Source organism: Sardina pilchardus, chromosome 2 (genome assembly GCF_963854185.1).
Source record: "Sardina pilchardus chromosome 2, fSarPil1.1, whole genome shotgun sequence".
NCBI lineage: Eukaryota > Metazoa > Chordata > Actinopteri > Clupeiformes > Clupeidae > Sardina > Sardina pilchardus.
Genome location: NC_084995.1, coordinates 19,251,229 through 19,265,538, shown reverse-complemented (window position 1 = coordinate 19,265,538; position 14,310 = coordinate 19,251,229). Strand labels below are relative to the sequence as shown.

Below are 14,310 nucleotides of genomic sequence, written 5' to 3'. Positions count from 1 at the left end.
TGGAATGCTATTTTCGGTAGAAGGAACGTGACACTCCTGAGACAAATGATTGGGCAGCCCTTGGTGCAGCAGGCAGCCCCTTTTGATCTCAATAAGCAAGAACAAAAAATATACCATGTGGTATTATGTGGGCTTAACCTGTTAAGGCTGACTCATTGAAAAGGCTTGAGACAAATGTCTGGTAGCTCAGATCTGCACTTTGGGTCATGGACATAAGTGGGTATCAGGGAGGTCAAAGGTCACCCAGGGATGCAGCTGAGTAGACTGTAAGAAGCATGCTTTCATCTCCTATATGAACTCAAGGTGACTCACTATTCACGATTGTAATATTTAAAAGAGCATGAATATAATGCATTCATCTAGTTAATTAAAACCAGGAAGTATGCCAGAAAAAAAGTATGTCTGTGTGCTCATAAATCATCTCTGGTGACAGTTCAGGGGTGTCTTATGTGCTGTGTGCAAAGGAATTGCTTTCCGGAGGAACCAGGGTTTCGGAGCGTGAAATGAAAGCAATCATATATGTGAATGTGAGCGTGTACAACATGGCTGACAGCATTTATAGATGTGTGTGTGCGTGTGTGTGTGTGTGTGTGTGTGTGTGTGTGTGTGAAGGGTGTGTGAAAGCGAGGGAGGAGAAGTTCTACACATGGGATTTTGTAAGTAATTCTTTCAGCTCAGTGCAACAGGGTGGAACTTGGTAGGAAGAGGCAGAGAGAGAGAGAGAGAGAGAGAGAGAGAGAGAGAGAGAGTGAGAGAGAGAAAGAGAAATGAGGGACCAAGGACAAACTTAGAGACACAGAAAGTGAGTGAGTGAGTGAGTAAGTGAGAGAGAGAGAGAGAAAGAGAGAGGGAAGAGAGAGAGAAATGGGGGAACAGGGATAAACTCAGAGACACAGAAAGAGAGAGAGGGAGAAAGGGGATGGCTGTCATCGCTGTGGTTTAACACAGGCAGCCACAGGGCGCTCCAGAAACTCTCCATTACTGCCCATGATGAATGAGTGGGGAACCTGGCCCCGGATGCTCCATCCAGAGGAGCCTGGACTGACTGACAGCAGGAGCTAGCCGAGGGAGCACACAATCACCCCTCTCCGCCATCCCGCACCACTAATGAGCCACTTGTCCTGCCTTGTGTCCAAACTATGCCCCCTCCATCCATATACATCCAGAGGAGAAGGAACACAGAGGCTTGAGGTGTGTGCATCACTTCGCACGACTGATAGCATTGGCTCGTCTATGGTAGTCTGTTGTTTATATCTGAAGATAGACTGCTGGCGTAGCCTTAAAACAGGGGAGCTACCGTTTCCACCTTTCAAATGTTATAGGATAGTCGGTCTATGGAGGTCACAAGGCTCAGGGATCACTCCTGTTGACATATAGGCAAATAGGCGACATTCAGTTCTTTTATATTTAATGTTGCCAAACTAACGTGGACACAAACAACAAAATAACGTTGCCAGTGTACTTCCTAAAGACTTTTTCAATCTGTTCATCAAGGGTTTCCGGTTGAAACTTTTAAAACCAACGCAGGTACTCTGAAATGAAAATGAATCAGACTTTAGCGTATTGTCTTACAAATTGGTGATTTATTTTTCTTATTGTATTGTATTTTTTTGTCCCCAAGTTCTCATTAGTTCAACGTTGTCTTCTGTGCCACCAGAAAGGTCTTAAAAACGCACATGTTTGTTTACGCAGTCGAAAGGGTCTATAGTATGCACCCTATAAAGCCATCAGCATCAAAACCTATACTAGTAACAGGATTTATAGGCGGATGTGATTCACCATATGTAAGCTGATATTTTGTAGATGCTCCATTATTTAAAGTGTTTTAAACATACTACAGCTTCAGCATACGGTATCTTAGCGTATCGGATAGGGTAGATGTTCAAGAACAAAGCTAAAATACAGTCAGTAGGCTGGATTCTTGGAGAGCCTCATTGGCTCTGCTTATTGGCTTTGCCCTTGACCTGCTGTTACCGGACCCGCAACCTAGTCTGAAATGAATTAATCTCTTTCATATTTTCCAGCATGCCATATGAAGTCATTTATACTGGCCCTAGGTACAGTCACACAATCTCTGCACACTAACAGATGTTTCCATCAGCTTGGGAGTATATCGATGAAGGCATGAGGCTGTGTATTTAGCTGTGGAAGGCGAAAGGACAGAGGACTGAATTGCAAATGCGAGCTATAGCCTACCATAAGCACAGGTGTGAAAGCATACACACATGTCAGAAAGTCCATTTAAGGAGATACACAAAAATGTGTAGACACACATACACACACAAGCGTGCGCGCGCACACGCACACGCACGCACGCACGCACGCACACACACACACACACACACACACACACACACACACACACACACACACACACACACACACACACACACACACACACACACACACACACACACACACACACACAAATATATAAACAATGACCTGATGTTTGTTCCTTTATTCCACCCTAAGCAGCATCAGAGCCATCAGGGAAAGGTAAGTTGGTGATGTCTGGCCCATGGATTATCCAAAACCAGTCCCATCTGTAAGAAAGATGGCAGTACTTCCTGCTGTGACTTGAGAGTGACATCTGGTGATTATATGACTAGAATGATTAATTATTCAAAGCATTTAGATAACATTATTTTACTTGATGTTCTTATACGTATATGCATGTTGCTGTATTTTTCGATTCAAATAGGCTACTTCTCTTGGAGTAAATGATTGAATGTAGTCATTTTATCTCTATAAATAGCAGGTAATTCTCAGAATTAAAAAAAAAAAAAAATGCATTGCTGGTTTGACGGACAAACCAATGACGAACAGAGTGGATATTATGCACTTCAACTCTTCAAGCCGCTGGATGAGTTGGCAACCTTGATGTAAGTATCTAAAGTGGTCTTCGGTGAGGAATTAAGATGACCTTACGGCAAATATGACAACCCTCACAAGCACGCATTTGCAGCTTTGACTCGTTACGGAAACACAATATTGAATAGGAGATGCATTGCGATGCTCAAGCGCAGTAAAACCTAGAGAATTAGGCACGAATTTAGCATTTTTCGAAAACGGCCATATCAATATAGGCCTAAACAAAATATAGCCTAATTATCTAGATGCAATTATTTGATCTATTATTATTATTATTATTATTATTATTATTATTATTACTAGTACTACATGTTTTATTGTTTTGTTAAGTCCTTTGTTGATAATGTTTATCTTTGCCATAAGATATGTCGGGGCGGGGGAAATTAACTTGCAAGATTGCTATTGAATATTTAATTGTGCTAATCTAAGGTGGATTCTATTTTAGCATATGCCTATGCCGAAAGGCCTGTTTATAGATAAGATAGATGCTGCATAGACTGTACCTGGACCATATGCCTTTTTCGACGCTTTCTCGACCGGTCTACGTTTCATAGAAACAATTTGACAGCCACCCTTTACTAGTGCTACAGAAAACATGCATGCGCAGGTTTAAGCTAAGTTGCAATTGAGGCCTTCTGGAAAAACATGGAGATCCGAGAGAATCACTTGGCCAGCATTAGTCACAGATGAACAGGCCTACATTTTAAGTTCAGTACATTCTCATTGTATTCTGTTTGTTTTATTTTTAAATAGGCCTACGTGTAATTCATTGATTGATTTATTAAGAGCGAAGAGATCGCTCTTAATAAAACAATCACTCGACTATTTCAGTGTGCGGTGGCTACTTTGACATTTTGACTCTCATTCCTGCAACCCATCAGCACCTGCAACCTGAAGTTGAAGTAGCCAAATTGTGCACAGGGATTTCTGCTTTTTCACGTGTATATCATTGTTCATTTTTATTATGCTTCAATAGTATTTCCATCATCCGTATGTCTGTAAAAAATAAAAAATAAAAAATAAAATAAAATCAACAATCGTTTGGCTCTTTATTAGACTTATAGCTTTTAATGCTTTAACAAATTGAGCAATTTTGTCTGAAGCGACTAAGTTTATTATGAAGATAAGAGCCTTTTGGGGGAATCGCATTTCAAATCATGTGCCTAGGCTACACTTCGCGCTCTGCATCGGCGATATAGATCATTAAAGGTCATTGGGTGACCATTTACGGTGTTTAGTTGAAAAAACATAACTATTACATCTAATGGCACGGGTCTAGTGTCCACCTATAATGGTGTAGGTCGTAATTATTCACATGAAAGTTGGTCGCTAAACAATTTGGAAAAGTAGCAATGGTCAAGATGGAGGATTTATATTTGCACTGCTCAGTATTATTGTCCTGGTTGCCCGGTTGGAGCCATTCAGATAGTAGAACAATTGAGCATTACGTGACAGTTCTCAAAGTCTTTTGGAAAGGGGGAGACCTGCCGGAGATTGAGAGAAGTAGGCTATCTCTCGCTCTCTCTCTGGCTCTCTCTCTCTCCCTCTCGTTTGCTTGCAATGGCCTGCAGGGAGATTTCATTTTGCCTTTGAGTAATGGATTCACAACATTTAGGCTAAAGGATAAACTACATATCTCAAATATAACAGGAAAATCTAATTCATTAAGATACTGTTCCCTTTATGGATCTTTCGAGGCGCCGACCATTTAAAGTCAAATATGAGTATGACGATATAATGTGTTGGTGCTTCTCAGTATTGTGTTTGCGCAGAAAAAAATCCCGATTATTCTGCATAACTAAATCGTCAAACTGAGGCCACACTTCAGTTACAAATGCTCATTAAACATTTATCAAAGCCATAATTTAACCCCTTGGAAATAAAATAGTAAAACATGGTTTAAACACCAAATACCAAGGCTCACCTGGATCTAATGGTTCAGAAAGAGGCCATTTTCTGGTGAGTGTTTTTCGCGCGGTCAGGACTAGATTTATGCTCCCGTTTAAAGGTTTTAAATGTTTATCACCGACAAAACAGAACAGTCGCCTCCTGCTTCGCCGGAGAAATGGAGTGTTAGCGGAGTCCCTTGAAATGACACGCATGCCGCATCCACTTGGGAGGTCTACTTCTACTCATAGCCTACTTGCACAATAACTAACTGGCGAATGGCGCATGGCGAGATTCTGTATATTTTCAAACAATTCCAAGCTGTATCATGATAAAGTCAGGCATAATTCACAGATTGATGGATCTGCGGCGTAGGCCTATGCCAAATATCCCAATCCCACGATAAGATATGGGAAACAAATATGGCCTCTAATTCCAGTCGAAAGAGTAAAAGTCCTTCGCAGGAGGGACAGACGCATTCGAAGCAGTCTCAACCAAAAGTAGGTCAACTCAACCCGCATCCCTAAATTGTTGCCAGTGGATTCAATTGAACCTGCTCTGTGTTGATACCATATGGATCAATATCTACCGGGCATATGCATAGAGTGTGCATTAAAACGAACAGCGAAATAATGTCAAATATAAAAAGGATAAAACTAAAACTCTAAACAGACTTGCTATAGGCATATCTTTTGACTGCATAAAATGAATTGCTTTTTTACGTGTCAAACATTAGCGTAAGTTCAAATGAAGTTCAAGAGAAGGTTCGATTGTGAGTTAAACTTTAAAGCATTCACTATAAATGCATTATTGTTTTTATTATTATTATTGTTATTGTCATCATCATTATCATCATTTCAGGCATGCGTGCACAATATTTACATATAAATTATGCAAAACATCGTTGAACTTACCTCAGGCGACGGAGTTCCGTAGATTTGCAAACCGTGATGTTCATCCCGGCTATATGAATCTCCTCCGGTATGCCACCGGTTCTGAGGCAGAGGAGTCAGTGTCTGGGGAGCCAGCGTACTGGAGTGCCTGAACAAGGTTTTTGAAGACGGTTTGGGTGGAGAGGGAGTTTTTTGTGAGAAACTCAATCTCACATACAGTAGCGGGCTCCATCTGGGAACTGTCACAACTGACAGCACCATAGGGCACAGGGCTGATCCTCTGCACAGCATTCTCCAAAAAGTACAGTTCGGCAACCGAGCTCGATTGTCTGCTTGCCTTCTTTTACAGCTATATTTACGAAGTCATCAGCAGTGAGTAACGTACGTCGTGTAGAGATTCATGATGGTGCTGCTGGTGCTGTATTTTTGGAGAAGTTGCGCTCATTGTAATGACATCGCACAGGCCCATCAATGCAGCAATAGCCAGCCCCCCCCCCCCCCCCCCCCAAAAAAAAAACCCCAAAAAAACAGGTGAGCCCATAAGTAGCCCCGACTCCGAGTATCGGTTTACATCGATCCAGCATAATGTAGATTCAGCGCATCTCAGTTGATAGCTTCACAAAATAAAACAAACATCCATATTCTGTCTGGACGGCATCAGTTAAACATCGTCTAACTATAAAATGTTTGTTGAAATAAAATAAAAATTTGGTAATCTTTTTTCGCCAATTAAACTAATTTATTTGATACTAGATCTACTTCTACTGCGGCTTGACAGGTCGTTTCCACAGATTGGAAGCGTGTGCACCAAGAGGCTACAGTATTACACAGGCCTATTACATAAACAGGCCTAACGCGGCCACTTGTTTAGTTTAACGTCCCATTAATGGTGATTCAGAAACATTGCACATTTCGGCTGTCTAAGACTCTTGGATAGCCCAAGACATTTGTCTTTACATACTGCACTTCATTCGCAAAATTTAGCAAGCTTATACCAATAAACCGAAACGAGCATTTTCAACCCGGTGCTAATATGTAGCATGACCTACAGTATTTTACGGTATGACGCTCCTTTGAATACACTCGGACGCCTGGCGTAAAGATAACCTTGAGCTCTGTGGGCATATTTTTGGCGCATCTGAAAGAACACATTAAATGTTTTGGACATGCAAGATTATAATAAATTCACACTTTATGCCTGAGACAGTCAGTTTTCCTGCCATAAAGTTGCATAACGCAAACTTTATGGATAGTCGTGTGGTTTCAATGCATCATGATTTAATTATAACCTACTTGAATTTCTGATTATTATTGTTGTTGTTATTCTTGTATTATTATTATTATTATTATTATTATTATTATTATTAGGCTACAGTAGCATAATTGTAGGCTAGTAATAGTGGCAGTGTACTGATGATATAAACAGACGACTTCTGTTTCTAGGATAGCTTGATACATGGAAATGTAGCCATCATAGCTACAAGACATGTTGCAGTTTTTTCGGAGCACTTATTATGTATGTTTGAACTGCACAAAGCCAACCTGGCAAAAAATCAAGATGTAATTTTTCAATGGGCAAACATTTTTCACTCAGTTCTGATAAGGTTGAGGAAGGCCCCTGAGTTTTCGTGAACGTATGGCGTCATTACGTCCAATTCAGGCGCAGGATGTCTCCACCGTCTGATCTGACGTCAGTATGTCTACCAGCCTTATAGCAGGGAGGGGGGCGATCTGGAGGAGGGCCTTATGAACTAATCGTTCACAGATGTCACAGATACCAGGAAAAGAATCTTATTTGGTCCACATGCTTTAAAATCCGGTTAGTGTAAAACATTTACTTCTCATGGGGCATTAAAGTGGGCCTAAAAATTCCAAAGATGTAGGTCTATATACAAGTGTTTGAATAAATAGCCTATAGGATACCAAATAATTCTGATAGGTGTTTAAACAGTCAGTGTTGAATCACTTATTATTAACTAATTGTGCGTGTGTCGCAGTATTTGCCCATGTACCAGTTTTCTATAGAAATGTATTGCATACAGTCAAGCAATAATTAAGTCGTATGCTACTCAGAGAGCAGTGGGGGAAATATATGAGAAGGGCCTAAAATCGCTGAGAGAAACAAGTTCATTTTTTTAAAAAACAATTCCTCTCTCCAGTTGAACGATTTGTGCTACGACAGCGGGTCATGATGAGGTCATAGGATTATCTTATCCTTTAATCAACATTGCGACCTGTTAATAGGCCTGGGGTGCGTTTCCCGAAAGCATCGTAAGCCTACGATGATCGTAAAGTCCCTCTTACGACCGTCTTAAGATTTGCCGACTGTTTCCCGAAACCATCGTAACTTAAGAGCATCGTGAAAACACTCGTAGATCTACGAGTGTTCCAGAGTTCTCGTTGCTGACTAAGAGCGTCGTAACGCTATGCCTCAGTGGAGTCACCAGCAGGATATGCAGGGGGATTACAACTAAGATTATAATGATCCAACTTACGTTACCATTCTTTATTGTATTTACTTGTGATGATTCAGATTTTAGCATGCAAAATAGCATTCATTCAATGGACATAATGATGTTATCAAAACCGGACAAAAATAGCCTACAAACAAGTTAGGAAACGAGACGTCGCCAGAAAAGTTTGCAATTATCTTTTTGTGTAGCCTTTTATTTTTTATTTTCTTATTAGGCTTATGAGGTAAAAACAGAGAAAGGAATATGTGGCTATAGTCTGTGCTGCGTCCAAATCTAAGCCTAGGCTATGTTATTTAAGCCTACACATTTCCTCATTTTCTTATCAACCTCTTCATTCAAACGTGACACCTCGAAACATTATTGTAGGCCTACAGGCAGCACACCGTGCTCTCACAAGTAGGTTAGCAAAGAACTGGCATGAACGATGTAGGAGTAAGCTAGCCGAAGCCTAATATGTTACATATCCTATCTAACAAACATAAAAACGGGGCAACAATCTAATGTTAAATAATAAAAAGTATGTATGCCTGTGTGTGGTATACAGTATGGCCTAGGCTACTTGGAATGCTTACATGCAGATGTCAAAGGTTTTCTATTCTCGTATTGATGTGAATTAATGTATAGATCCGAAGTTCAGACGGTAGGCTTAGCTGTGACGTGCAGTCACCTGACATCACCATCAATCAAATTAGGGGATATTTCAGAACTTTTCTCGTGGACAGCTCCCCTTAAGAGCATCGTAAGATCAGTGCACGCGCGTTCACGCTACGAGCATGTTCGGGAAACAGTGGGCAAATCCTAACGATCGATCTTAAGATGAATCGTAGAAAACCCTCGTAAGAGTGTCTATCCATCGTTATCGGGAAACGCACCCCTGCTATCTTGGACGCCATCTTGACAGAGACAACAAATTATCTATGATTATCAACAGAGCGATCCGTCAATTGTACAGACTGACTATGCCACATTTCTATGGACTTCTATGAGTAGGTATGTAGGCCTACAACAAGGCGTAAGTCTGTATAAACAAAAACTCCCCAGTTTAATGAGAAACGTCTTACACAACATTGGGTTGAAAATAACAAGTGCGTTTTGAATTTCTGTTTTTATGCAGCCCATAAGTCCGACTGTCATCTTAGCGTAGGCTATCAATTCAATAACAAAGTAATGAGGAATGAAGGCCTAGGCGACTCGCGTCTCTACAACACCGAAATGTAACCAGTTCGTACGGCCAGAAAAACTGGAGCCGTACCTTCTCTGTCCGCGGTGATAGGGTAAGCACACCTCATCCTCACATTTTGATCGACTCGCTCGCTATCAATCACATGCGCATCCGATAGCCGACCTTTCCTTCTTCACAGAGACTACCTTATCCTGACCCTCCTCAGCCCCCTGCTCTTAACGTCACCAGCATTTTCTTTAGGCTCCGAAATGTCTGCTCCTGCTATTTGACCGAAACGGTTTCTCGGAGAAGCCTAACTCACTGTTGGATTTCCCCTGTTTTTTTCGGTTTTGTTTTATTTTATTGATGGCTGAAGTGATGGCATAGATTACACGTTTGCCTTTCAATGGTTTGCAATTACAAGACGTTAATTTTCCCATATTAAAGTCCGCTGTCAATACGATAAAAACAGGCCTAGGCCTACAGATCAAACATTCGGCCTGTACTTTCAGACAATGCAACGCTGCAATAAGCTTTTTGATATAAATAGTTTATGTTTAGGCATGTTCTTCTCTGAGATAATAGCAATGTGAGCTTAAAAGCTTTTCAAAACGTATAAACCTCATGAGTGCCTCAGCTTTTCTTTAAAGTAGGCCTATTGTTTCAATATCCCTAATAAGATCTCATTCCACATGCGTAAAAACTTAGATGACACAATCGTTTTTAGGCTATGCCAATTGTTGCAATTGTGGTGAGTTCCACATAGCAACGACCAACATAAATGCAATTATTATTGCTATTATTACTATTACTAGCCTACTACTACTACTACTATTTGCTGGAGCAGTTAACGTTAATGCTGCTTTATTCACCTTCACCTTCAGTGTTAGATCTGAAGTGAATGTTCCATAAGGTTCCTGAATGCGTGCGGTTGTAAGATTAAAAACACGGCCTTGTCCGACTGTACAGTAAGCATAAATATATTCCTGCCTCTTTGAAAAAGTTTGAGTTTTTGCGAACTCCAAGTATGAAAAAAGTAAAACATTTGCTTGCTGCGATTAACATATAGCCTACCATAGCCTATACTTAATATTGACTTTACTTAGCTCTACAGTTCAAGTGTGAATATACACACCAGACAGCAGAATGCGTGGGAAGCTAACTAAGACATGTTTTGGATGTATGACATGGGTGCTGTTTGAGTTGACTGTCACTTTAACATGCATTGTTAAAATATTTATAACTGCCACTTCATCTTCAGATTTCACGTGAAAAAAATACCCACAATGACTTCTTTAGTGAGATCCATACACACAATAATCATATTATGATGTTATTTTGGGTGATATTCCAGTGTGTAATGTTACAATTTAGCGTGGCTTACAATATGTGCAACACGGAGGTTTTATGATGTTTAAAAACACAGTGGTTTATTGAATTAATTACATTGTTTACATCTGCAGTATTATTTAAGTTCCATGTCTCTGGACGGAAGTGCACTTCAGTGGACTCAACTGCTGTTTGAAACACCACCAAATACTATACGACCACAAAATGACAACATAACACTTCATGACATTTTCAACTAAATCATTTCTTGAAATGCATCAGGATATCAAATAGACATCATATTATTTATATCCAGAGAGAGAGGGACAGACAGAAAGATGGGAGAACGAGAGAGAGGGAGAAAGAGAGGGAGAGAGAGAAAGAGAGAGGAAAAAAGAGAGAAAGACCTACACTTCACGTACACCTTAGTGGTAAACACTTCTGTTTGGATCACACATTGACAAGGAAACATTTACCACAAATTAGACAACACACAGTCCCTTACCAAGGGGGTCGCCTTCTCTTATTATGGAATGGTTTTCTTCAAATATCCACTCTCCGTTGCGGGAAATTGCACATAAATATTCCGTTAAATAAAGTGAGAGTACAAATTAAGTCTAAAGGACGCCACTTCAAGACTGCGATATGGGTAGTTTTTTTTCACTGTTTCAGTTCCAAAGCCCAGACGTGCTGCGGCCAGCCAGTTCGTCCTTTGGTTTTCTTGTCATTGCTGCTCCCTGAACTTTTCAAAATTTCACTCTGTTGAAGACAAAAGACGTAATTTAGGTTTATGTATTTTGATTAACATGTAGCCTACTAAGAACAGTACCTAACAGTGCGCCCATGGGCCTACGTGCCTGTTAAAGCCTACCGCCAGCCATGGACTCTTCGGCCATATGGCACAGGTTGGGATCACAATAGTCAAAATCATGTTTAAGTTGTAGCCTACCACTGAATTGTTCATAGTATTAATATTTACCAAGAAACTCCATCTTCAAAAAATTCTGCAACATCACAGATGAGGAATGTTAGCTTCACTTCTCTAAGCAAAATGGTAGCCTATGCAACAATGTTCTCATCGGTGACACTGAGAATTAAACGTATGCATAACGTATTGCTTACCATTTCTTTCTTTCGCCTGTCTTCCTTTGCGTCTGTCTTTTTGAATTCCGCTTTGAAGGCCTCTGCCTCCCCGTTTTGCTCGTCTTTATCCAGAATGTCCATGAGGTAGGCAATATAGCTCGTAGCCAAGCGGAGAGTTTTGATTTTAGACAACTTCGTGTCCGCGGGTACATTGGGAATGCACTCCCTGAGTTCTGCAAAAGCGCTGTTGATGCTCTGCGTCCTGCGCCTCTCCTTGCGGTTCGCCGTGGGTCTCCGCTTCACTGGCCGGGGTCCCATTCCGACGGAGCCAGCCCCAGGAACACTTCCGTAATGAGAGTGGTCCATCCCGGGCGGCCCGGTGGAGTAGTCGGGGCTATAGGAGGGTGCCATACTGTAGTCAGGTGGCGACATCTCCGGGTGGCTTATGAGCCAACCGTGAAAGTACGGGTTTTCTTCGTGACAGCGGCTGGCAGCTGCCGCGGCAGCAAAAGAGTAGCCGTCGTGATGCATCACCGGATGGTGAGGGAATCCACCAACTAAACTCATTGTAACACACACCTAACGGTTCAGCAGCAACCCAAGAATGGCGACGCGTATTATTTTTTAAAAATCCGATTGTTTCCCGATGCTCTCAGCACTGATAAGATCCCCATACAACTCATAAAAGTAGCGGATTTTCAGTATTATTTCACGATAAACAGCGACGTTTGTTTGTCCATTGTGGGCCTAAATGTTTCCATTCACTTACATACAAGCCAGTGCAAGAACTCTCGACGTTCTGAGCGCATGAACAGGATAGCCTAACAGAAGTGAACTACTTACGCACAAATTCTTCGTTGTCCATACGCGCCATGAGAGTGCCCATTTGCCATAATAGAGTCTCACAGTCCAAGCAGCAGAGCTTCAGCGTTGTCAGGCGCGCCTTTCTTCGTCTTATTCGAGTTTTAAAGCAGTGGCGAAATTCATTAAGTGAGATGTTGGATTGCAAAACGTCCCCAAATCCCAGTCGATGTTGTTGCACGCAATGTGCATGCTTACTGCTCCACACTGGTCGAATTCCTTCGTTTGATCTCCATGTCACAGCTTCATCTTTAGGACTGCTTGGGTTAATATATGTCGTCAAAGCTGCTCTAGACCAATCACAGTGCTGTAGAGGAGGGACATGCAGCACATTGCAGTGTGTTTACTCTCCCACAAGTCAATGGCTCTCACAAGTATTGGCGGACTTAACTTTTTTTCCTTTTTTTATTATTAATGTCATTAAGAATATGAAAAGCATACCATACATCCTCAGATTGGTGTAGTAATGAGTCTTTTAGGGTAATGGTCGGTGTTCTCGTTTTGTGGGTGCTGCACTGCATTGCGCTCGCGTAGGGAATGACGTTTCGAAAATATTTAATCCCAAACGCAGACGCATTGCATGAATATCTGTATGTACAAAACAATTGGAAACATATTGCAACTTTATGAATTGACGTGTGTGCATGTTTCTTGTTCTGCATATGTTTACTTTTCTTGAATAACAATTGAAACAGCCTAATATTTGTCAAGGCTATAAGGTTTAATTTCGTATCATATGTATTGAGAAATATTTGAGTGGTCACTTCATTCAAAGCTTTTTTTCTAATTACATGAGCTATATGACAATTACTTTGCGCAAAACTGCAATTATTTTCAGCGCACAGACAGAATTGACGCTATTATTTAGATATTATATGAAATAACAAAATATTGTGCAATGTTATTGCTTCTGACCACATTATGCATGTTCCGAGTGTCATTAGTATTTCGATAACTATCTGTTAGTCGAGTGAGCAAAAAGTCCTGGTGAATATTTTATAATATTTTGAAATATATCAAAGATTGTGATCTATCAGGCCATACCAATGGGCCGTATTATGAAAGTAGGCATATAAATGAATATGAACGCTCAACTAATTCAAATACCTAGAAAATCTCAATTGTGTTCTTGGTTAGGCTAATGGAAATGTTTCGTTTAAATGTTTAGGCCTGTTTCCAGTACTGCGTAAAATGTGACTCGGCCTAACGGTTTCTGCGCTCGCTTTGTTAAATGCAACTAACCTGATGATCTACAAGATATTTCTGATGTAGGCTAATATAGACGTAGGCTAACATTTATTAACAAAATCTAAACAAATATACCATAACAGATAGAGAGAAGTCAATCTACTAGTGAATTATAGTAGTGAGTGGCATTCGAATTTTCAGTAACCTGTATGGATCTACATTTCATAAATCAAATATGGCGACAATATCGTGGAATGGAATCATGACTAGTTTTATGTTGGCTTCAAATAAATTCACTTGGCATTCTCTAATGTTAATTGTAATTCAAATCGATACTTTAACACCAAGTCTGTACACTAATGTTTTGCTAGCCGACACATAGCGTGCAGAATTAAAACAAACAAAAAAATGCACTGTCGAAAATGGATGTTCCGCGTGATTTGGAAAGGTAACAGTGTCTTATTAAAGTATACCGTCCATCGAAGTTGCCTATAGGTTAGTTGACCGTATGACTGCAGCATTGCAGTGGGCCATTGGACATAATGAACTCTAGTCTCCC

At 40.7% G+C, this 14,310-nt stretch overlaps 1 protein-coding gene and 1 long non-coding RNA gene across 2 annotated transcripts in view; both read right to left on the bottom strand.

Moving 5' to 3' along the window:
- LOC134101196 (uncharacterized) overlaps positions 1–5,805 on the bottom strand; it is a 9,645-nt gene extending 3,840 nt beyond the window's left edge. The window contains exons 1-2 of the long non-coding RNA XR_009941356.1: positions 5,676–5,805; positions 2,446–2,546 (exon numbers count right to left, since the gene is read on the bottom strand). This is a non-coding gene — a long non-coding RNA (uncharacterized LOC134101196). The remainder of the gene's footprint in view (positions 1–2,445; positions 2,547–5,675) is intronic.
- Positions 5,806–10,729: 4,924 nt separating this feature from the next.
- hand2 (heart and neural crest derivatives expressed 2) lies at positions 10,730–12,781 on the bottom strand. The gene is made up of 2 exons (XM_062554786.1): positions 11,742–12,781; positions 10,730–11,378 (listed from the first exon to the last, which is right to left on the bottom strand). Exons 1-2 carry the CDS (start codon positions 12,267–12,269, stop codon positions 11,280–11,282), a joined length of 627 nt encoding a protein of 208 aa, XP_062410770.1. The 5' UTR covers positions 12,270–12,781; the 3' UTR covers positions 10,730–11,279.
- Between the last annotated feature and the right edge of the window lie 1,529 nt (positions 12,782–14,310).